The 25,830-nt window shown below is 39.2% G+C and overlaps 1 protein-coding gene across 5 annotated transcripts in view; it reads right to left on the bottom strand.

Moving 5' to 3' along the window:
• Nucleotides 1-25,830, bottom strand: part of nbeab (neurobeachin b) — a 181,204-nt gene that overhangs the window by 127,402 nt on the left and 27,972 nt on the right. For all 5 annotated transcript variants that reach the window (XM_041046640.1, XM_041046639.1, XM_041046641.1 and 2 more), the window contains exons 2-8: nucleotides 12,253-12,484; nucleotides 10,565-10,665; nucleotides 10,220-10,315; nucleotides 8,983-9,104; nucleotides 6,137-6,263; nucleotides 3,648-3,767; nucleotides 2,174-2,320 (exon numbers count right to left, since the gene is read on the bottom strand). In XM_041046640.1, the coding sequence (XP_040902574.1) occupies nucleotides 2,174-2,320; nucleotides 3,648-3,767; nucleotides 6,137-6,263; nucleotides 8,983-9,104; nucleotides 10,220-10,315; nucleotides 10,565-10,665; nucleotides 12,253-12,484 (945 nt within the window). The remainder of the gene's footprint in view (nucleotides 1-2,173; nucleotides 2,321-3,647; nucleotides 3,768-6,136; nucleotides 6,264-8,982; nucleotides 9,105-10,219; nucleotides 10,316-10,564; nucleotides 10,666-12,252; nucleotides 12,485-25,830) is intronic.

Genomic DNA, 25,830 nt, shown 5'->3' with positions numbered 1-25,830 from the left:
AGGACCGGGACTGGGCAGCTCCTCAGTCTCTTCTACTGAGATGTGTGCTGCATACTGCAGAGCAGAGTTGGCACAAATTCAAATTCAATGGGCTAATCTGCCTCATGTAGAACACATTTGGCAGTGATGATAGAGGGCGAAGACAGAAATAAGTCCAAGTGTATCATATAAGAAGACTTTAAGTCATGGCTTAATTGTTTTGACGAGCCAACTCAGTGACTTAATCTTTGTGTTGCGTGAAGCTGTCCCTGGATGTTGCTATGACAAATCTTACTTTATGAGTCCAGACCAGGCAATTTCGCAGAGCTGGAAAGAGATGTGGTTATCCAGATTAAACACAGTGAGCTGTTCATCTTTATATCCACTGTGAATTATATTTTTCATCCAATGTACATCTCACAAAATTGTGAGGCAATTCCCTTGTAAGAATCCTTCAGCCCACAATTTCAGCGACTTTCCCCAAAGCTTATGGACTCGGCTAAAACAGCAGTGATGAATGACAGTCTGATATGGCAGTCTACTGCTGTCAGCCTCAGTATTTGTAGACCACGCCCTTTGACGCTATCTCTAGCTGAGAATGTTTCAAGTCAGTCACAGAAATGGCAATACACAGCAGAAGTTATTTGGTAAGTTAAATGAAATAACCAGAAGTCCATCTCAGTTCAGCGTGCAATTTCACATACAGCAATATGAAAATAGCCTGGGGACCAGATTCTGCTAAAAGGTCTGTCAGATTTACAGCCATAAATCATACCATGTAGTAGAAATAGTAACCCTAGGCAGCAATAATCCCTACATTTCAACTAACCGCAGAAGTTACAGTTACAGTCAATACACTGTGTGAGCAAGGGGATGTGTGTCAAACATCAAACATGGATGAGAGGACCATGGATCAGAAAATAAATCATAGCTCAGATGTTTTCTTTTCTTCGTCTATACAGCTGAGCTGCATTGAACTAGATACAAAGAAAGTCCGACATAGACATACAGCTTGTGATCTGCTGCACTCAGACTATTCCTGGGAATTCTCAATTAAAACAGACAGGCCTCTTGCCACCTGGACAGCACTTCCATTACAACAACCAGTCAGTGAGCCTGACAACTCTCTGACCTTCCTCCTCAACTCACCTGACTGGCTCTATCATACTATTATCAACACCATTCACAGCTTCATCAATTGCGGGTAATTGTCTCCCCGGGACATGTTCTTCATTATTTTGAGAAATTTGGAGGATTGATCCTCTGTGTGTTACCTCTCTAATAGAAGGTCCAGAACCACAATTAAGGAGGGAAATGGCAAGTCACCAGCCATTAGCAAAGAGACCAAACAATGAGTTCTCCTGGGAATCTCCAGGCTTTCATAGACCTGACTGAAATTATAAACATCCATCTTATAATTTTCAACAGTGTAGGTTTAACTTTTTGTATTTAGTGACTTGATGCCACAGAGTAATAATCCATTCTACCATAAATAAAAAAGAATTTTGTCTGAAAAGCAGGTAGAGAGTAAACACAGCTGGTGTAAAATGGCCAGAGATGTTGTAAAATGTCTGACACACATCCTGTGTTCAAAGCTGATTTGGCAGTCCATGTCATTCCTCCATTTGGGAGAGAAACAGAGGGAAGAAACAGCAGCACTGTGTGAGCATCAGGAGGAAGAAAGAACAATCACTGAGAATAACCAGAGGACACACCCTGTGTCTCCTTTAAGATGAGTGTTATATTTGGGATAGAGGGTAAATAAAATAAATAAATAAAACTAATTTAGATATGTGTAAATAATGTGCAAACAAAATATTTTGTCACAACACGATAGACATTTACAGCTGAATTCCCTCCTGGGTAGGTCAGCATCTTTCTGCATTCATGATCACAACTCTTTTGGTCTTGGTCAAGAGGCTCGGGTGTGCTACACCAGCGGCAGATGATATAGGTCGGCTCAGGACTCTATCCTTTCGGATTGCCTGCTGTTTCCCTCTGTGCATTGTGCCATTATTCTCCAGAAGAAGGTAATTTGTGTAGCTGTTTATCTGGGAGGAAAACCGTAGCTCCCAGTACGAAGACACAAGGCAAAGGAACTGCGGCAGGGCAGCACTGGGCATTGATTTCACAGATTGACAGGTAATGCAGAGGGCTTACATGTAATCTAATACAGTCACCCTCAAGTGCATACCTTGTAGCCTGGCCCCAGCTGATGAATTGCGAATATCTGTGCGGGATTGAGGGATTCACTGAACACGTAGACAGCTCCTAGCTGCCCGCAGAATACTCTGTTGGCGTCCACTGTCTCAGAGGACCCAAGGAAGCACTTATCATAACTCTGCAAGAGAGACACAGAAAGAGAGGCTACATAATTTTGCACCTTGGGACTAAAGAAAAATTATACAAATCCACAGTTGAATTAGGCATAAGGGGAAACAAGTAAGAAGCACAATATTTGTTTTTTGGTTTTTTTTTTACATTTCAGTCTAGAAATGGTATTGTCAGTGTAACTAGAAAACCAGAGCATCATCACCTTCTGTGTTGTTTCCCTGTTTACCTTGACAATTCACTAATGAAATGACAAAAACAATGGCACTGATTTACAAAGATATGAGACCTCAATATAACCACAGGGGTAGTGAGGATATGTGCTGTGATTACATTAAGGATAAAACTGAAGGACAACTTAAAACGTCGGCTGCTAATAACAAAACTGCTGCAGCTGAAGAAACAGTTAGTATGAAGATCTACACAAGTGCCGCTGGGAAAGAAAATGATCAGGACTATCCAGATTTTTAGCTTCAGCCCTACTTCTAAATTAGCAATGTCAGAAGATCAGAAGTAATCTACATTTTTGTGTAAGCTAATGAAACGGTAACCCTATGACAGAAAAAATATCTAAAAATGGGAATATTTAAGTTTAACATCAGAGACTCAAAAGAAGAGAAAGAACAGACAAAGAAAAAATTAAATCACAGTAAAAATTATAGATGTTAAAGTACAGCAATGTGTGGGAAAATTCCTCCACTAAAACTATCCATTACAAATTAAGGCATCTTTATTGTAGTGGAATACGGAATATGAACCACATTTATATCTAAACCTGTGATTTTTGAAAAACATTTGCCTTTGTATACTCAGCTACAGGAAGAAGCACACCGCTGGAAATGTGTCTCATCTGTGCAAGTGCAAATTGCTTTTCAAATCTGTCCCGAAGAGCCATGTGTGACAACAGGTTTCATTTGGCATTCAGACATGCAAATAACATGCTGCTACACCATCACTCACAATGTTGTCATATATTTTAAACGAGAACGCTTCAGTCTAATGATATTTACCACACCTGCACACATATATACAGTAGCTACTCAGATTTAGCCATTTTTCACTCTATACATAAAACTGCTCTCCAAATGCTTTATATTCCATCTTCCGCCCTCTAGTGCAGCACAATTCTGTGACAAATGGAAATTCAAATTAAGACTGAAATGCCAGTCATATTTCTGAGAGAAGTCCATGCTGATATGGTAAAACTCTCCTCTCACAATTTACGGCTATTCAAAACATCAGTGTGGCAGCCTCAGTCAATCCTGCACCAATAAACATCAAAACCAGTGGGAAAAAAGGTGATAATAGGGAGGTCGAGTAAAAAGAAGTGCACTTACATCATTCGTGTTGACGTGCCACGCCATGTCTCCATAAGAAACGAGCTGTCCGTTAACGTAGCATCTGATTTCACTGTTTCTCCAGCGGCTGTAGATGTGAACTATACTGATCATGTACCACTGAGGGTGAGAAGAGAGACAGATTGAAAAGATTTAATTAGTGAGCTACGGGGACAGGTAACTTATTAAGTGGATTATTATCTTTCTTCTGTAAGAACATCATTACAATTAACTAAATTTGAAAAACTACAATGGAGTTTGGTTCATAGAGCAATAATTCAGTATTCATGGTCAGCTCTACAATTTGTTTCTTTAAAAACCAGGAAACTCAGATGAATCTCACAGTTACTAGAAAGTCACAGCCACGAGGTTTGTTACCTAATGTTTTGAAATCTGCTGTGGATGTTAGTGAATAATAGATTAGAAGCAGGCTAAGAGGAGGCAAGACAACTCATTTCTCACTCGCACAAAGTCACATCAGACACTGGCTTATTCAGGGATGAAACACTAACGACAGGCAGAGAGGTGACTTTAAAATATGTCACGTAAAGTGGGTACAAAAATCGCATCAAACGATACTGATGTCTGAACAACTATACGTTCACAGAGGGAAACAAATTATTTTCATATTTCTTAAAAATGTCAAGCCTTTCCTGAGGGCATATTTATTGGTATGTGCACATGTGAACTGTGACTGATTTGTTCTCAGGTGACTCTTACAGTGGAAAAACTGAAGAAAATCCATTCTAACAATTTAAATTTTTCATCAAAGGCAATTATTCCTACATAATATAAAATATCACACAGTTATTTGCTTGAGAGTTTAATGTTTGTCCACAGCTCTCCCAATTTGATTAACTTTAATTCAACTAAACCCTTTTTATTTGTTGTACAACACAGAAAATCAATAAAGTGGATCATCCTTCAAGAACTGCATTTAAAGCAACAAAACTAAAAGTTTTAAAGTTAAACTGCTTTGCTCATATTTTTTGATGCAAAACCTGTAGATATATTATTCATTCACATAGTACACTTTGGAGCTGCATTTTATTTTTTTCAAGCTCTCTGTTTTTATTCAAGGACTTATCTTACATTCTGTGCTGCTGATACAGCAGTAAGAGTACTGATGTCAGTTCTTTTGGTTTAATATTGAATGTTTGTCCAAATATTTCTCCTTACTCAGATCATTTTTTGCCTCTTTGCATCATGAAGTTTAAAATGAAGGACACACTTTAGCCATGGATTCTGCCTGAAATACTTGGTATATAAAGGAACACTACAGAGGGACCGGGACCAATGGTGCTGGACTGCTTCAGATAATAAAGTGGGATCTTTTTAATATTCTAAAGCAAAAGCCTAACCAATGTATGGACAGCTAAGAAGTTTGCTAACAACAACTGAAGGGCCTGGGCTGAAAAGGACATTCTCAGGACACTGTTTCCTAAAGGTTTACAGGTTATCAGATCTCTACAACTTTCATTTCAAGGGCAAGACTTCATAGGAAAAAAATGTATTGTCTTCAGTAATTTGACTTTTCTCTGTCAATTTGCAAACTTGCTTGCTATCTGTTTTAATTCATGAAAAGAATGTAACATACAACCTTGCACCACAGAGCAGAGTGACTCTAAACTCTCAAACAATCAAGCTGTTCACTTTGTATACTGGAAAAGACCGGCACAAACACCAACAGAGGTAGGCAAAAGGTTGTCCATCTCCTATGTGACCACTATTTATTGGTTTGACTAAGGGAGGGCACTGCGAGGTGTCTAATGGAATTAAAGCTGTCTGCACACAAACGTAGAGACACTTAAAAGAGGATTCCTGGCTGAGGGGAAGAGTGTAAGCTGCCCGGAGATAATTTAGAAAGGCACTTATCCGCAGATGTCTGAACCCAAAATCAATTAAAAACTTAATTCAACATGTTTTATCTTCTATGAGCTTCTACAAAACGATACATGTGCTGTGGAAGTAGGAGGGGGATGAATAGCTGTCCCCAGGTGTTACGTGAAGGCTCTAATTGTTTGACACATGCTTTGAGCCAGTTTTCCTTCTCTGCAGGGACAGGTATGCTACTCTGACATTCCACGCTGAATTAAGTTTCATTTCCTCATCTACATTTACATCCAATTACACTTGTAAGACTCCTCTAGGGGTCTTAAACACTTCAAGTCTATGTGTAAACATGCAACAACAAAGTGCAAGGTGTTTTAACAGCGGCAAAATTTCTGTTTGTTTCAAATGAAACCTAAAGTCTCCTTCTCTTTATATTCAGCTCAGGCCACAATTATGCAGTAGTTTATTTATATTTAAAGCAGCTAATATGTATGTCTCAAGTATGTACTATTTCAATCAAAATGGGTTTCTCTTAACCTAACTCTTGCTGAGAATAAAGTCCATGAACGCATATAAATTATATGGATCTAAATAACACAGTCATATGTTGTATAATAGCTGGAAAACACATAATTGAAATCTAAAGCTGGTCTTACCTTCCTGGGCTGAAAATCATACTTCACGCAATGCTGGAAACCTTTTCCTTTAGACTTCAGCGATGTCACGATCAAGCAGTTACCAACAAAATGTGCAGAATAGCCAATGCCCTTGCTGGTGCGAAAGCTGTAAATAGAGACATGTACAGTATATATTATGAGCTTCACACTTGGCAAGCAGGATAAATTATATTTCATCCCAACTTTGATGGAAGGTTTTAAATCACTTTTCAGTTTTCCTTATTTCCTCCTTAACATACTGCACATATTGTACAAGACAATGACCGAAGTCAAATAGTTTCTTCCATCTGCATAATAACATTTGGGTCAACATAATTATTAAATGCCCTGTGCTATACAGCCACGAAGCAGTTTGCAGCAATAACTGACAGGTAACTCTTAAGATTCTTATGAGCATTATGATTTTGTGCTTAAGAAGTCTGAACAAGAAAATAGCTGAGGTGAGACTAGAGAGACTGCAAATTTTGTAGCCATGGAAATAAATACGAAAGGCAAGAACACTTAGCTGATGAGCACACTTAAGCGAAGTTCCCAGTGTCTAATCCCTTCACTCTCATCTTCTGGACTCCAGAGGTCAAAGATAAATCATCTCAGCACTGAGGAAATGCCATCTATACACAATGTGAGCCGACCCTGTACTGCCAACACCCTGAACACACACAAACAACCTTGCAATACCACACTAGTTCTCTTTTCTTTCCCTGCTTGGGCCGAACATCTTTTTCACTGCTGACATGTTCCCACTAAACTCCTAGAGCCTTTAGGTCTACAGCAGTCTCCCATCTTCAAAGCCCCCCATCACCACCCACTGGGATCATCTAAGACAAACCGACCTCTTTGTCAAGGCAGATAAAGAGCATAGGCTTTTATTTTTTGGGGTGTTTGCAGGGCCAGAGAGATATAGAGCCCCACACCTAGCTACCACTGAGCCAGCCAAGACACTACAACGGACAAGCCTGCTGGTGATCACACATCAGGTGGGAAGCAGCAACCTTGGTCCACTTCTGAAGATACGATTCTTTTCTTTTTTTTTTTTTACATGCCCCTACCACTGAGTTGTGAGGCCCTCAGAGAAATACATAAACAGGATTAGCTTGGCATATCTCACCCTTTTTGTGACTCTGTCAGTAAGGAATTGCTGCTACATGAATACCAACAACTTAGCTTAGCCAGTACTACTTCTTTTCTTTTTTTTTGATTTTATACATTAGAAAAACACAGAATCTTCCAAGGTGAGTAGATTCTTTCATTCAAACTGTGTGATTCAGGTAAAACAATGGCTGCCAGCAGATGATAAACAGTGAACTGTTATCTCCGACCAATTAGACAGTCTTCCTCATCAGCCATCTCTGCATTTTCCACTCCTTTTCCATTTTCTTTTGTTCCCTTCCACAATTCTTTTATATGTGCGACGGTATTCTGTTAAATCCCCCTCAGCTCCTCTCATAAACAGACACAACAGCAGCTGAACATCACTGCACTTGTGGGTTATTGATTTTAGCACTAATTACCCACAAGCCCGTGTAAGAGCTGGTATGTGGGCCTTATGTGGTAGATATTCAAATCTAAATTAATAGCTCCACAGTGCCTCCCATTGCAGCAGTCTACCTCTGTAACAGTCAGTACCAGTCATTGAAGTTCATGCTTCCATGGGTTTTAATCTCAATAATCTGACCTAATTCCCTCTTTCTCTATTATAATTCATGAACATTATCTGGAAAAAATGAAGCCCTTTCACAAACCACATTATGTAAGTGTTGCCAGTGTCTGGAAAAATAGAGTCTGTAAAACTACTTTAACCTTGAAAAACAAGTTCCAGTCATAATCTGCTTAGATGGGAAAATCACTGTAGGTCACAGAGTATCAGACAGCATATTGCTTTGTCAACTACAATTATTGTGGTTTGCAATTGCATGCCTATGTCAACCAGTCAAGGTGCAAGGTTACATCCATGTTTGTCTTATATGTAGTGAAAACTTTGAAGTAATTTAATAAAGGTGATTTAACAAGTGGAAATTATCACTATATTGACACGTATGATTCCAGTGATACTTTCCAGTGAGAAACATGTTGTCTTCACTTAGAGACAAATTTTCACATACATCTTCAATCTGGCAGCACAGAAGATCAAGATAATCATCACAGTTTCAAGGTGGGAACCCAAGATAAGTGTAGATAATTCAGTATCTGACCAAATGTGAAATATGGTCAAAATCTTCCCTTCTGTTCCTGAGTTATGGCATTGAGTAATGGCCAGAAAAGTGCTTTTGCAGAACATTATGATGTCATTGTGAAGGTGACCCTTGACCTTTCGGACATAAAATGCCTCCTCTGTTATCCTATTAGACATTTGCGTGAAATTTTGTCATAATTAGTGTACGAATTCTTGAGTTATGGCCAAAAACATATTTTATGAGTCAACAGTGACCTTGACCTTTGATCACCAAATTCTAATCAGTTTATCCTTGAGACCAAGCGAACATCTGTGCCAAGTTTGAAAAACTTCCCTCAAGGTGTTCCTGAGATATGGCGTTTAGATGAATGGGACAGACAGACGGACGGACAACCTGAAAACATAATGCCTCTGGCCACAGCTGTCGCCAGCACGGAGGCATAATAAAGCTGCTAGTATTTTTATAGGTCTCTGCAGAGAGGGAATAATTTCTAATAAAAAGCTAAAGCAATTAGAATGACGAAAAACGAGAAAGTGTAATTTTCCTCTCTTTGGCGCCATGATGTAGTCTGCTGCGTCTGTGAGAGAGAACTGGGAGTGTACTGACGACACAAGAAACATGGAGGACAAATGTATGTAACTGTGTACCTACCAGTAGAGATATGGTTTGTCCTTGTCAACATTGATGTTATTCAAAGGATCCATTCTGAACCAGGTGTTGAACGTAAACCCATTCTGATAAGGCCACTTGGCAATAGGAGGTAAAGCAATGGCCTGGGACAAAGATGGCAAAAGACACAATCATGTATGAGTGACAATTGTTTAACAATTTGTTGCTCTGCCTTTACTAGAGTGAGTTATGGTAAAGTTAAACTACACTATGCAGAAATAAACTTGAGTCAGAACACAAAACTACAGTGTTTAACATTATTGATCAACTAACTACAGAAATAGAATCTGAAATCCAAATCTAACTCCAATGTATTTCTGTGTCTAATACTTACTGCAAATATTGAATGTAAATCCACACAAATATTTGTTTAGGACACACAAATGTGTGTCTTCTAACTGATTAATCATTTTATAAAATCAAATAACACAGAAGACACTGCAAATATGTGGTGTCCTTAAAATTTTACTGGCCAACTGATCGCATTATAATTCCTGCTCATGCTGAATATTTTTTTGATGGCAGGCATTCAGCCTCTTTGAAATAAATCCAACCAGGTTTCTAACGCTATTTGCATTTGGGCAAAGCTGATATTAAGATTCTGGAAAGAGTAATTTAATACAACCCTTTAACCATCAACAAAATTACTGTGATGACACTTGCTTACCTCAATTAGCATGTTTTGGTATGATGCAAAAAGAAGTAAAGGTAATGAACAGCATGCTCAACTCTGAAGCAAGTGTAATGTCACAGGCTTCCCATCCCTCTACCTAATTCCTCTACAATGTCTCTGGTTTCACTCAGTATGTCAGCTCCTAAAATAAACTAACAGCTCCGAACTGCATCTAATCTAGTTTAATTTAGTCACACTGTGAATCTTTCTCACAGAGGGTGGGTAACTCACATTTTCTCATCTATAAACCATTTAATTCATCTGCCCTCTTACTACATATGTATACTTATTGCCACGATAAACATAATATTGTAATTTCATGGCATATAACTTCAGCAGATATCAGAGGTAAATTCTTTGGATTTCCTTTTTTGTTGAACACAGCACAAATAATCCACTGCACAGTTTGAGAGATTGTTTGTTTTGTTAATTATTATGCATGAATTATTAGCTGTTTTACCCTAACGACCTTCAGGGCTCGATAAAAATGCACAAATACATTCCATTGTAAAACTGAATGCAAAATGGAAGAATGTGAAAGCTTACTGCTGCACTGCGACCAGGAAAGTTGAAGAAGGCATCTGGACCGTGTCTCTGGGGCATCTGATTCAGCACTGACAACATTTTGACCGCATGCCTCGGCTGTACAGGTGGCAAAGATTAAAAAAATATATATAATAATAATAATAGTATGGTCAAGGGTTTCTCTCTGACCGTTTGGACTGCAGTCAACACACTGTCAGTTACCACATTCACTCATTCTGCAGTTAGTCAATTACAGAACAAGCCCCAAACAAATCAGTGTGATGGCCCTCTGGGGGCAGCTCATGAGATGGTGCCAAACAAACACTTCTGTCCAATTCACTGCATCCGGCCCTCGCTATCACTTACCCAGAGGCCTCCTTCCCCTCGTAGCATGCTGAAGAGTAACTTCAGTTCCTTCACTGTGATGCTGTAGCTGGCTAGCACTCCCAACATGTCCACTAGCAAGTCTTTAAAGGCAAGAAAGCATGCACATATCATCAAACACACACACACACACACACACACACACACACACACACAAACAAACGAGAGAAAGGAAAGAGGGAACAATCATCAAATGCAGCTGCATTTTACAGATATTACAGTTCATCCACACTGCAGATGAGGTCTTCATGGTGAGATGTATTCATATGCATCAACTCCCAAGAAACGGTTTTTCTCACTGAGTTCATTGTCTGTGAAATTCCATTATGTTTATCACAGAAACACTTCCACTACAATTACATGGAAACTAACTTGTAAATCAATGTAATGTCTATATGGTACTTTTTTTTTTTTAACTTTGTGGTACAGTACTGTAGGAAAACGCAATTAGATTTCATCAGTTGAATCATAAGTTACAAGTTACATAAGGTACGAATGTAATTTGCACAGTGCAAAAATATCAAAGTGACACTGACCTTGACCGACAATAGCACCATGACCCGAATGCAAATTTGAGAGGCTCATTTCAGTAAGGCATAAATGTATCACAGAGCAATACTAAAAAAGAAAACAATTAGTCGCCCCTTCAGACTGCAATGTTCATTAAGTCCCCCACTTCATGGATATCCAACCATCTGTATGAGATATTGCACCAAACGTTGTTCATGAATACAACATTTGTCCAGGGGAAGTTCTGACCAGATGGTGCAAGATAAAAGTTCACTGTGACCGCAATTAAACTCTGGATAATTCCTAATACCTAAATAAACAAATACCCATACCAAATTTCATGTAAATGTGTCTGTTATTTGTCAAGACCAGCTGTGAGTAAGGTAAAAAAATCCACAAGTGTAATTATTAAATTTATCTAAAAATACTCCAGATCCAAGTAGTGTAATATTTTTGTAAAGCAATGACTTAAGTTACTTACCATCAATTTAAAAGTCCAGTACAATTGTTTGAAATCAAAATTGACTTTCAAGAATCAGTGTGACTTTTTGTAATAACTAATGTCTCAGAAAAGTTTGAATTGATCAAATTACTGACAAAAAATTGAATATCAGCAATTAAATAGGTGTAAAATAAACCAAATTTAAAAAAGTATAATCCAAACATTTTTCTGACTTACACCTCTTTCACAGCGTCTGTATTCTCTCTCTCTCTACACACACACACACACACAAACACACACACACACAGATGCCTTTCTGCACTGTTTTTCTTTCCATAAATTTGTTCGTTACAATACAGACAATACTACCAGGAAAACGAAATAGCTTTGAAAGTTTGGAGTTTCAAAGCTATGTTTTCTCTAATCATGTTATTTTATACCTTTGGTGCGTGACTGTTGTGGAGACGTCCCCTCGAGTGGGGGTTGCAGATGGAAATTCGCTTTTTCCATCCAAAATCTATATTGCAACTTTGCCATTCTATTGTAACTCAGAATGCAGATCTATTAAAAGATACAGAGAGCTGTTCTGTTGCCTGACTGAAAGCCAAAACCAAGAAGGCATAACACATGTATGTGGCACTTGTTGGACATAAACATGATAACAGTCAACCTGAAAACGAACATATAAATACTACCATTGCTCACACGATCAACATACCTGCAATCATGTCTTCCACCAAGCTCATTTTGAGCAGCACCTCCTGGATGAGGCCCACCTCAGTGCTTGTTTGCAGGTTTCGAACACTTTTTCGAAGGATGGCGGTGAACATGCTCCAGATTTCAGCCTGACAGGTGACATCACAGTGCTCCAACAGCTCCACCATGCAGCCGATGCTTTCCGCATCCTGGATAATGAAGTTCGTCTCCATATCAAACTCGCCACCCACCAGCTGCAGAAAAGGAGGGACAGATAGGGAATGTAAAAAAAGTTTGGACTTTTATTCCTTTCACATGCTGTTTAAATTATATTCTGGGCTCTGTTGATGTAATGCTCCAGCATGGAGCAACATGGATTAAATTAAACTTTCACACTAAGCACTGCTGTTTGACCCAGCTTTCAACCCTGTTCTTGATAAGGTTTTTTTTTCTCTGAGGGGAAATTAACCAAGATGACTCTTTCACATATTTTCCAGGTCACTACTCTGATGTTAAAGGGCTGGCCAGTACTGGAAGAAGAAAGCGGAGATCTCTTTCCTTCTAAAAGGATTTGATCTGAATTTAAGCACCCATGAAAATAAAATTGCCTGGCATTTAAAGAAAAGAGGAAGGGAAAGGAGCCCCTATATCCCTACTGCCCTTTTTGAGGCACAAAAGATAATCACTATTAAGAAAGTAGAAAACAACAATCAATAATGCAGTTCTTCAAATCCAACAAGCATGAAATTAGCCCTATAAAGAAGTACAAGGAATATATGGAGAGCACTGGAACAACTTGCTGGTGGGCATCAAAGCAAGCAGGTGGAAAATAGACCTAGATACCTGCTACACATTACTGTGATTGACAGGTAATAGCTAGGTGAGATCAGAAGAACCCTAAAGTAGTGGAAAGAGACTATTCCATGGAGGTATAAATTGAGGCTCACCTCAATCATCATCAGATTTAGCTGCAATTACATTACAATGATGTGTGTCACTGGACCGCTTTAACTTTGAAGATTTGAGAGACAGTCTTTCAGGTTGTTGTGCAGGAAAAAAAACTCCACAAAAGGTAGAGACTTTAATCTCTCGAGTATAACACACATTAGTGTGCATTTAGAAAGAAGAAATGCTGCACTAATGTAAAGAATTAATCTTGTTAAACACAGCTGTGCCACATTTTCAAATGCAAATCTTGATCAAGATTTTCATCAACTTATAGTGCCACTTTATTCTGGAAATATTAAAAAGCAGTTGTCAGCATATTTTTTGAAAATGACCCCAGTGCTGAAATTCAGCCGGAAAACCAGACATCTTCATCACTGAACACATAGAGCAGAAACATTAGTCAGAAAGGTACTAACAATAACAGGAGTTCACAGCTTAAAAATATAGTCACTACATTAACTGGTATGGAAAATGAATAGACTGGTGGAAAGCTCGATATCAGTATGCAGACACTCCTCAAGGCCCAACTGCCTGCTCCTCCTATCACCTGCCTAATGCCATCATACATTCAATCAATCACATTAAACGAAATCAAGCATTCTTGGCAGTATACTAACCATATGAAACATTACTGAGGACAAAAACCTAATAATGGAGCCTATACAGCATCTGTCAAGCTCTCTTCTGCTTTAAGATCATTTATAAATTCATATGTCAGACTATCAAAGATGAATAAGCTCAACTACCTAAAGTGCAGAAGAGAAAGTTATTCATATTCAGTTTAACATTATGACAAAGAAATCCAGCTCAAGGTGCTGAAGAGAGGAAAACTGTGGTGTTTTTATGAATTAACAGGGACAACATGGTTCATCTTTACTTACAGTATGTTTCCCTGCTACCACAATGTGTTTATATGGTTATCACTTTGTGGCTTTCGTGGCATCAAGGATACCAATATATCAACTGATAATGAAGAAGAGACTTTTTTATGGCTGTCAAAGGTTGGTTGTCTAAAAGTAAGTTATTATCATCAGACCAAAGGCTCTCCTGCTGCAGCCATCATGATACACCCAATACTGCAAGGCAAGGAGGGGAGAGAGCCAGAAAAGCCATGAGGTCTAGACCAGGGGTGTCCAGACTGTTCCACAAAGGGCCGTGTGGCTGCAGGTTTTTGTTCCAGCCAATGAAGAGCACACAGTTTGACCAATCAACTGTCTGAAGACTGAGATCAGTTGATTAAATGAGTCAAGTCTGGTGTGCTGGTGCTTGGTTGGAACAAAAACCTGCAGCCACACGGCCCTTTGTGGAACAATTTGGACACCTCTGGTCTAGACTAAACCTCATCATTGTTCGGTGCTACTGCCATTAATCACACTATTCACAGGCACGTCACAATCCTGAGAAGAGGTGTAATTGCAGATTCAGATCCGAGGAATAATTTACACCTATTATGCTACAAGAGGTAAATAAAGACATGGAATCACTGATTACACACTTAACACAATGAGAGCAGAGCTTCTCTGAGCCACACAAAAATTCTACAGAGTAAATTAATGCAGACATTGAATACCACTTCATTTCAGTGATGTAAACCCTATAATCAATGTTAAGGAGTAAATGACTGAACACACATTCGAAACCAGTTCAATTAATTCTAACAATATGCAGCTGCTTCAAAAAGTATTTTGGTAGTTTTACAGGCTTAATTAAAAACATTTTTTAAAAATGTATGCGGGTGCTGTGGTGGTAAGTGGTTAAGATACCATAAACTGTGATCACAATGTCTGTGACTCAGTTTCATTCAGGACCTCTGCTGCATGTCATACCCCTCTCTCTCTCCCTCATTTCCTGTCTACAACTGTACCATGACCTATCTAATAAAAGCAAAATGCCCCAAAAAATATATATATCCATAAAAATTTTTTGAAATACCCAGTTTACATATATAGTCAAACCTTTGCTTTGACACAAATGCGGTTTTTATTTTGTTTGCTTTTGGATTTTGAGATTCAATTAATTGGATATGAAAGCACAAACATACCTAAATTTCCACAGTTGACAGGGCAGGTCTGCCAAAACCAAAACTTTAAGGCCCCACCTGTCAGCAGAATTTTGAGATAACTGTGTTGAGGCGCAGGTATTGGGAAGGGTATAAAAATTGTTTGGATCGACTAGAACGGATTGTTAGAGCTTCATTAGGACCAAATGGCCACTTTAAATGAGTTTCAGAGTTCCTCTGCAGAGATGGAGAACCTGCCAGAAAGACAACAATCTCTGTAACACTCCATTAATTAGCCCTTCTTGGTAGAATAGCTAGATGGATTCCACTCCTAAATTAAAGGCATATGGCAGCCTGCCTGGAGTTTACTTAATGACAGTAAACCAGGCAGCACAAGATCAAAATATTCTGTTGTCTGGTGATAAAAGAAATAAAACACTGGCCTGAATGCCATGTGACAAAGCAAGCAGCAGCAAACAGCTACGGCTCATCACCGGGCTAATGCTGTTCAAGCAAAGAAGATGATGGTAGCTGCATAACCAACAGGAAAGCGCTGCAGTGGATTCATGACAAGAGTCTGAGTGTCTAGTCAGTGTCTGGCACCGGCCAAGGTTTGGAGATAAACCTGTTTGAAATCCGTTGAGAGACTGCACCACTGACTGTACCCATCCAATCCGATAGGAGCTGAGAGCATCTCTGCAAAAGAATTCAACAAACAGCACAGACACAGGCACTCTAGACGGTAAAAGCAAAGAGGACTTAAAGGTGTTTTTGCTGGTGCTTTCAGTAGGAAAAGTCTGAAGGTCTCAGTCAACTAGACATTCCTGTGTTTTACATTTAATGAATTTGCAACATTTCTGAAGATGTCTGCACTTTGTAACTTAGGTCTGTAAAACCACTAAATGTTTAAGCAATGCTGAGGGCAATTAAAAGGTTTTCATTTACTGACAATCTTGCACAGTGGGCGTCTGGCAATAAGTATGGTGAGGTGTGTGGGATGGGGATTGGGGTCTTAGGGGTGGGGGGGGGGTGTTTACAGGGATCTCAGTGTGTGAATTTAGTATTTATTATTACGATTTTTATTTCCTTGTTTTTACCTTCACTCTCCTGACCCCATGAAACGCTGTCTCATTTTGTCTGCACTGCAGTTGTATGTGCTGCAAAGTGACAATAAAGCATGATTTGATTTGAAGGTGTTACACTAAACCTCCTTATACAACGGTCTAATGAGTACCATGGCAATGTCTGTGGGTGTCTTAGAGAAACATTTAACACAAAAATGATAGTTTCTCTAATAGTGACTGCTACTAATTGACCAGAAGAGGCACAGACAAAACATGAAATGTGAAGTTTTGCTCCTCTGTAAGAAAATGTTTCATTTTCTCTCTGACTTCCTGCTGGCTCTCCGGGACTTATCTAAAATACTATTACAGCATGAAACACTGACAGTGAGAGAACGTGACTGTACATTCATTTATTTTGTGCCTATCTCTGACTTCTGCTCCTGATAGTTTCCGATGATAGAACGCTGCTAGCCTTGGTCTGTTTACCACAGTTAAACCCAATGGCAGCTCAAAGTACTGGTGAGATTGAGCTCCTCTCCTAAAACCCTTCTCACTGAGACTTGGAAATAACTGCACTATCAGTAATATGCACAATAAAACTCCTTCTCTGGGAAAGACACAAGTCATAAAGTCAGATGCAAATGAGTCAGGACATTCAAAGAAACAAAGGTAAAGTGTTGCTATTACTTGTTTAACTTCCTGTTTTGAAATGTAGGTATGTTTCTCAATGGGAATTGAGTATATGAATTAATTAAAGGCCTATACTATAACCTATAAGTCCCTGGACATTAAAACTTCGGCAAATTTAAAACTATAAAACCTAATTAAAATGGCATCATCAAAAATACATCAAAAATGAAATAATGGCATAAGGTAACTCTCCACCTACAAGGGAGATACATAGCAGAACGTTTAAATAATGTTATACCGATGACACCCTCAGAGCATATTCATCCATATGACAGAGATGACCTAAAGTGTGCATTGTCTTTGTATGTGGCTAGGCGCTTAAAATATGGGATGTCATACCCAACAAACCATTTCATGTACAGAATGCTCCTTTGTGTCTCACAAAAGGGTAGAAATGGAAAAATAATGTGCTCTGAGTGAAGTCTTTCAGGTGCTACAAATGTTTGAAGTCTGTGTGCAGTTCTAGTAAAAGACAACTTGTCAGTCATAATGTCAAGTGTCAGCTTAAGCATTTATCAAAGTCTGTGCACACCCACCCAACCAATTGGTATTCATGTTGCTTTCACTCAAATGGAATTAAATCTTCTAAAATTTCTTTGAATGCACCATAATTCAACATCAAAGAGCAGTGGAAGCTCAGTGAATGCACTGAATTGCCAAGGCACGGCAAGGCTCCAGACAAACTCTTCCACTGGTAGCACTGGCAGCACATGATTTGGTTGCACCCTTTTTTGTAAATGGGAGTTCCTCTTTCACTATGTTATAGGCAGTGCTAAATTTGATGACCATTTCATTCTCCTCCATTGAGCGATTACTCTCATCTAACTGCTAAAAAGAAGTGGGGAGGGACTCAGTGTATATCATGATGCATCATGATGAAAGTGGAGGCCGAGAGAGTGCAGGTAGGGAGAGACCGATTGAGCCAGTGAAGAAGGAAAAGTGCTACTTTCAACCACAATGGCTAACACAATGCCAGTGCCAGAGGGGCACCAAAAAAGCCTAATGATCATCATGCACCCACACAACAATTTGGTCACAGTGTGGACTCCTGCACACACACACACAATTCCAGAAAATCTTAGTCATGTCGACGCCCAGTGAAATGCAGTGAGGTTGAACAACAATGAGGTTTAGCCTAGAAATGCTAATTCAGCAACCAACAAATAATTCTATATGATGCAAATATGGTTCAAATCAGGGTTTTGCAGACAGGGGTAAAGATAACCCATTTCTCTGTTCTCAGGAGAGGGCAATGGTTAATCATACAATTTCAATTAAGAATATCTGCTCTGGATTATTAAGACACTCAGAATCTCAGTGGAGCTGTGGGTCGATAATTTGCAAACCAGAGATGAAGGCTATAGAAACAACACTACAATGTGAGGCAGGAGAGTAATACCACTTTAATTAGACTCTAACTGGTATCTATGTAGCTCAAGCTGGAAGAGCTGTCAGGGTGGTTACACTAGAGTAGTAAGTGTCAGCTGACTCCTGTAACAGCACAGAGACCACAAACCAGAGGTAAAATTATATTAGCAAAAATGTCTTTTAGTCACCCTTACACACTGGAGGTTCACTGCACAGCTCACAAGCTCATATGAGGTCAGCCCCTCTGACGTGGCTGACCTGGAAAGAATGAGATCCTGTGATGTTAGCGATAACCCAGCAGAGCTTGTTGTGTCTGAGGAAATGAAAGAAGCTAAGCCTTTATAGTAATTCTTTAATGTGCTGGGAATAGCATTCCACCAAGCACTCATTTATTTTACTGTGCAGCAAAAACAAAAATTGTTTATGTGAAAGCAATTAAGGTGTGCACTTAGGTTAATTTTTCACCCCTGTGGTTCCTCTGTTTTAGTGCAAAGGGGTTATGAGCCTCAATCAAGTAGTTTTTTTTTTTTTTTTCTTAGAAAGATTTCATTTGTGCGTCATTGCTTCTGTATGAGGCAGGGAATTAAGAGAGTTACATCTGAGCCCTCAAGGAATCCTCCACTTTCAATTGTTTCTGATTAGACCAGGGCTGAAGGCTCGCCATCGCCATGGTGACAGGCAGCAAAGATTGGACTTGAGACAGCTTCCAAGGGAAGCCTACAGTGGCCACTAAATTGGGTGAAAATAAATAGAACTGATGTCCTATTTACGAGGACTGCCGGTGGAGTGCAAGCATTGCAGTGAAGGAGCCACTTTGGAGCAGATGTGGAGAGGAGGGATGTCCTCCCTGATATTTCTAAATGAATAAAAGGAGAAGGATTCCAGGTTCAAGGATACACTGATCTAGTCTACTAGATGTGGACAGTAGCAGGTACTGTCAGGAGTAAAGTCCACTCTGTTATTTCTGTATAAATATTATAAGATGTGTAGCATGGTCTTCATTTCTTTGACCTTAAAAACAATTACAATCGCACTAAACTGGTCACGATCATCACAATAAGAGAATGCAGAGACTTCATAAAAGCCCACATTCACTCATCTAAGGTTTGCCCATTAGGATTGTTTTGCACTCACAACAAAACGCTGGAGGCGAGTGTTCATATTTGTTTGCAACACAAACGGCTCTGTGTCAGTTTGGTGCATTCATCTTCTCGTGTGAAGCTTCACCATATAATGTTCAGAGTTGCTAACAAATGGCACTTTGTGAATGCAACAGAAGACCACACCATGAAAACAAACAATAAGCAAACAAGGATGCCATCAAAAGGACAATATAACTTGGTGGCTTATTTGAGTAAAAGCGATGTCAATGCTTGGACGGCAGACTCTAACCACAAACTTAACCACACCGGGCACAACAACAAGGTTCAGCTACAGAATCTGAACAGCCTGCAGTTGACTTTTAAGACCAAATGCAGTCAAAGGGATAAAATATGATGCAAAAACATGGTATGCAGAAGTAACAAGGAGGAAACAATGAATTGACCATTGTGCAGGCAAGCGCTTAGCAGCACCAGAGGGAGTTCAACACAAAACACAATATACTTACAGAACACTTGGATTTTCTAACAACCCCACTCACTTCACAGCCAGTCTTAAAAAAAAATATTTTTTTGAGGCAAAGGGAGATGAATGCGTTTGAACTGTAAGATGTAAAAGGCATAAAAGAGACATGTAAAGATAATCTATTCACAAAAGCACCAGTATAAATAACTTCTCACAAATACTCTGTACATAAAATCATTCTTTTCATTAGAAACACACTCTTTTTGGAATATGTCAGTGAAAATATGATTAATTAATAAAAAAAAATGCCTGTATGTTTGAACATTAATAGTACATATAGTAAATCAACACACCATTAAGTTAAGCTACCAACATAATCAAAATGAATACAACTATGGTCATTTCAGGCATACTCAGTGTTCATAACCACACATAGAAGTGATTTTGACAATTATCCAATTGATAGAGCAACAAACATATCAAACTAAATTTGAAAACCATTTACGCAGAGGAATAAGGGAAGGACAAAAATTCCACAGACTGGCAAACCACACATATTGTCTAAGCATATGATGTTATCTCATATCAGTGAAGTCAGTCAGTGAACCGACTGGAGCGCTACCTGACCAGAGCCCAATGGCTAACCTGACAGTCATTAGCATTTAGCTCTGCTCTTTCTTCAATGTGTAAATGCTAAAAAGAATGACTTGAAAAGAAAGATGTATGATGATATTATGCAAACAATAGCATGCATTGGGACAAAATGGCACTGCCACTCCAGGGAACTATTCTAAAGACTTAAGCTGGATGCCTAGCCAGAGCCAATCTTTCTTTACTTTAAAAATGTCACCAAAATAAAGGTCAAGCCATTTAAGAGAGAGGGGTGTGGAACATTGGAGGGGGGAGTGTCAGATATGTAACAAATGAGCTTATTGCTTCTGTGGTTCCATTTAGTTTGATGAATGGGCTTCACATCAATGCTGAACCATGCTAATGACCACACTTCAAAAGCCCTATGTATCCACTCTTCTCTGCTGACGAGTTAAGCACAGAGCTGCACTGAGAGTGAGAAAATAATTGTTCTTTTTCTATTTAAAAGGCAATAATTGTCTAGAGAACACACACAAAGAGAAACAGAAACAGAGAGGGAGAGAGAGAAAGAGTTAAGTTGCCAATATTAACTTCTTTCTTGTTTATCTGTTTGTCTTTGTTTCGTCCTTAATGTGTAACCCCTGGCAAAACTTTGCTGCTTTCAGATTATCAGACTTCTGAAGTTTTAGAAAGACTGTATAGTTCACACCACAAGACATTTTTTGTCCCAAAGTGTTGATGTGAGGGTGTACAATTTGCACAGCTGATCTCAGACAAGGTGCACTAAACACAAAATAATTCCATCTATAGAGATCTGTGACTAGTGTGAATGACGGTGGTAACAAAAGTACGCATATCGTCACTGTGTGCATAAGTCAGCTGCCTCTCTCTTTTCTCACTGAATATTGCTTCAAAAAGAAGACAACTCCCATCTCTGACTCCAACACGTTCCAACAACTAAGTGCATCTCATTTTTGTGCATATCATTTTTAAAATCAAATATGTCTGAAAACTGATCCAAACAGGTTTGAAAACTGGTCTGAGACAACTCACAACAAGGTCAAGGCACCTCCTGGAAAAACATAACTAGATGTACTGTCATGATGGGCAGGAGCATGAATTATAATGTACGCTATATAAACATGCCAATAGGAAAAGGAAGTATGAGAGCCAGAGAGACCTCTTGGGCAATATGGTACTTAATTATGTTTATGCAAATTTGCATTTAATTTGTATTTCTTTTAATGAAAAAAGATGAGAGAGAGTGGAAATAGAGACGGAGAGAGAGCTGGACTCGCAGCAGATAGGACAGTCTCTGAAGTGCAGAAATACAGGACCATATCTTGCTCATGTCATGCTTGAGAGAGTGGAACGCTTCCTCATTTTCAACTTAATCTGGATTCATATTTGCATTGCCACAGTCACGCAACCATGTGAAAACTGCATCTATTTAACAGAGGCCAAACATTTAATACTGGCCTCGTGGCTTACTGAAAAACTTTGACACAGGGATCTTGCACAGGTGCTCTGATTTCATGCTACAACAATACAAAACACAGCAGAATCTCTTGCAAATCAACCAGTTACCCGAACACATAAACCAGCATCAGCCAGAAGTTGGAACCAAACTTTTCTCATCTCGCTGCAGACTATAAAGCAGATGTGCACATCGTAATTGAAGGTACAGTACATGATTGAGTAGTTCTACCTAGACAGGTGAGAGGACACAGACTGCATAATACCCACGGCATAATGCCCACTGATTTCTGTGTGATACCTGGAGAGGCTACTCTCCTTCACTAAAAATTAGGCTCAGTCTAACAGCTACCAGACAGCAGCCACCTGGTAAGTCTGAATTTGTGAGTGCATCCCCTGCCATGTACAGTCAGAGTGAGGATCCACTGCAAGTCTATATTTGACATCCATATGCCTGACAGTGGCTGAGTGTAACAAATTTGCCAACACATAGCTTAGACAGCACATTTATTTCAGTGATAAAATGTGAAACACATGGGTCGAAAAGACGCAATTACAGTTTATACAAGGAACCATAAATACCACACAAACTGTCATATTTAGTACAGTAAGTACCAAAGTTTAATGCCACCATTCCTCAATTACAGTCACTGTACCTACATTATGAGAGGAGAATCACAATAGCATTTATTAACTGAACCTAAACAGGAGTGTTGACTGTTTGACTGCATTTAAATAGAGATTAGTGTAAACCTACCAGTGAGCACGGGTAGGGCTGAAGAGAATGTGACCTGAATTAAAGACTAACTCCTTCCTTGTGACCAGGCTGTGATTGAGATGTTAGGAGGGCTGGTGTATTGTTTGTGGAAACATGGCTGAAGATTTAAAGACTACTGTGTTTATGCTTCACTGAACTGGATGCCTGCAGCATACAGATGTGGCTAACAAGCCCCCAGGAAACTGAAGATGAAAGGTGTTTCGTAATGATTCAGTCTGTGGAGTCCATCACAGAGGATTTTGGAATATCTTTCCAGTTAATGGAGCCATGCTGTGTGTCTTACCTTCTCTTAATTTCATTAAGAACTGCACCAATTTATCACCTGTCTGGAAACACCTGTTTGTCAGTTTAATGACAGCTTTGTTTCCCTACCTCCTGATTATCAGCTGAGCTTGGCATAGTCACAGTATGTCTGTGAACTGTGAACAATTCATTGCTCACTTTTATCTCACATTTGAGATAAAAGACAACTTTCAGACAAACTTTTTTTGTTTACTCTTGTTTCAAGCACAACATATGCTTTAGAATGAGCAATTAAACATTAATTGTCCTACTTTACTATACTGTGCATCCCATCTAACCCAAATCAACAATCCTGGCAGTTAATTTAACCTAATGTAAACTGTATTTCTCAGTACAAATTGTCGGTAAATTGCTTTTTTCGCATCTAAACTTTATTTCATTGGCAGGTCGCCAATTAAAATCAGCAGTAATTTCAATGTTCATCTTAATTACTTCAATACTTATTTCTAAATAAGGAGGATAAAATACATCCTAACCATTAGAACAATAAATGAAGCTGGCTGATCATCATAAGTAGACATAACCTCAATCTGCAGAATAAGGCTGTTTCACTTTTTATACTATATGATTACTGTATTCAGTGTGTATATTTTTTAATTCATAACATAATATGTGGTGTGCTGTGCCAGGGCACAGGGAATGAACACATGAATGTTTATGATAATGAAAAAACTGAGCACTGTACATAAGAAGTCACAGGAGCAGTGGAATGATGCAGCAGGGATTTGGATTTGAATAAAGACCAAATTAAAAGTGTTCACATGCTGAGCTCTAGTTCTGTCAACAGCCTCATCATCACTCGCCTCTACCAGCTTCAAGTGGAAAGTCAAGGTCATGGTATACTACATTTTCCACTGACTATATTTCACTCCAAACAACAGTGTGAGTCTGGGTTAATTGGAGCACAACAGGGGCACTTGAACACAGCAGATGTTGCTGATTCCCCTACTTGTGTGAAAGCTCTGGATCTCTAAATGACCAAATGCGTCTGATTTCACTGGAAACAGTCTAGGTGGGTTTGAGAAAATGGCTAGGAGAGAAGAAATGGCTCAGTTTTTTTTGGTAAATTTTTTTGTTGTTTTGTCCAAAACAACTACTACACAAGTAACAGTTTTAATCAAATGCTGGCAACCAACTTTTCAAATGACTATCACCCTGGCTGCATCCTGTCTACACTGGAGGAGGCATTTTGGAAAAATTTGCCAATTTCTAGACGAGGCACTGAGACAATCAGTCACATAATCGTTCCTTTGCTTGAGGTGATATCCAATCTTTGCTCCATGAGATGCCAAGTACAACTACTGATATCTAACAGAAAAGTCAGGATTTAATGAAGATCAGCCTTTATGTTTGAACTGTTCTGAGGTTTGACCTAAGATTAAGAAGTCAGCTTCACCGTGCGTGTTTGTGAGTGAAGTGGAAATCAGGCTGGCAGAGAGTAACATGAGCCAATGTGTTTACTGAGTGGATTGAGGTTATCATTAAAAGTGCAGCTGAGGGCAGACACGGCAGATCAACAGCAGTCGAATAGAACTCACTGCTGCTGAGACTTGGAACTCCTCAGCCCAGCAGGCTAAGTCTCCAGCAGCATTCAGACTTAAAGGCATGGCAAAGAGGCAGATTGTGAGGGAAAGGAGCAAATGAAAGAGGTGACAATGCTACAGTGGGAAAAAGAAATACCTCCTGCTGGTAAAGGAGAGTGCACCAAAGAGTGGCAGAGTGCAGCTGAAAAAGACTTACAGGGTATACTGACAAAGCGAGTCAAGACGGCACAATTTCATTAGTATACATTTGTATTCCACTTGATTCATTTTCACTTTGTTGTTTTTATTCAGCATCAAAAGCATGCATTGGTCTGAAGGCAATAAAAACCAGGAGCTTTCTGTTAGAAGACAGGTCTGACTACAAAGCCACAGAGCCAAAATTTAAATAAGTAAGACTTTGTGGTGAATCTGACTTTAATGTGTGAGGAGAAAAAGGAGACAAATCATGTGGGTAAGGCCCAGAAATATTTGGCAGAGGACAGAGGGCAGTGCATCTCCTCATCTGATCTTCGAGTCATCTTCTGTGCACAGCAGAGGGACAGTGTCCCACCATGCATCACGGGCACCCCATATATCTAATCTCATCTTGATCCTGCAGTGTACAGCTATATTAAAGGTCCTGGTCTCTGCTCCATGCCACAACATCAGCAATATGTGTCATTTCATTTCTAAGATGGAATAACACTGTTCTCCTGCAAAAGCCAATTTATCCAGGGGAAAAAAACAAACATCAAACTGAAAGAGCAACATCAACTAAAGTAGCAGTCAAGCAAACAACACTTGACCTCCCACGCTGCAAACACACATATCCACAGATACACATGCACACCAATAAACATTTATTCATTAATATCTTCAATGAAATAATGTGCCTCCTTTTTCTCAAGACCTCCACCCACTAAAATGTTTCCCTGAACTGACACAGCTGGTACAATTATTTCAATTACAGGGAAAATTATATCAAATCAGCAGTCCCTCAGCAAACACTAAAAAGCTATTTGTGATTCATTTAAGAGGAAGGGAATAGGTGATCACACAAAAAGAGCACAGAAGCACAGACACATGACCTGAATATTAAAAGCCCCTTCCACTGTCAAGAGTAAAAGACCTCACCTTGGGAAAGGTGTGAACTCTGTCTGTTTTCATCTTCTCTGCCAATAAATTAAGAGGAAAATGAAATGTAGCAAATCTCAAAAGCACAGAAAGTGCAAATTTCCTAGCTGCCTGGACTTAAAGTGAAATGGTCAGGATGTTTGCTCATGCTTATACCTAA

The sequence above is a fragment of the Toxotes jaculatrix genome, chromosome 9 (genome assembly GCF_017976425.1).
Source record: "Toxotes jaculatrix isolate fToxJac2 chromosome 9, fToxJac2.pri, whole genome shotgun sequence".
In the NCBI taxonomy this organism is placed as follows: domain Eukaryota; kingdom Metazoa; phylum Chordata; class Actinopteri; family Toxotidae; genus Toxotes; species Toxotes jaculatrix.
This window is presented reverse-complemented; position numbering and strand designations above follow the sequence as displayed.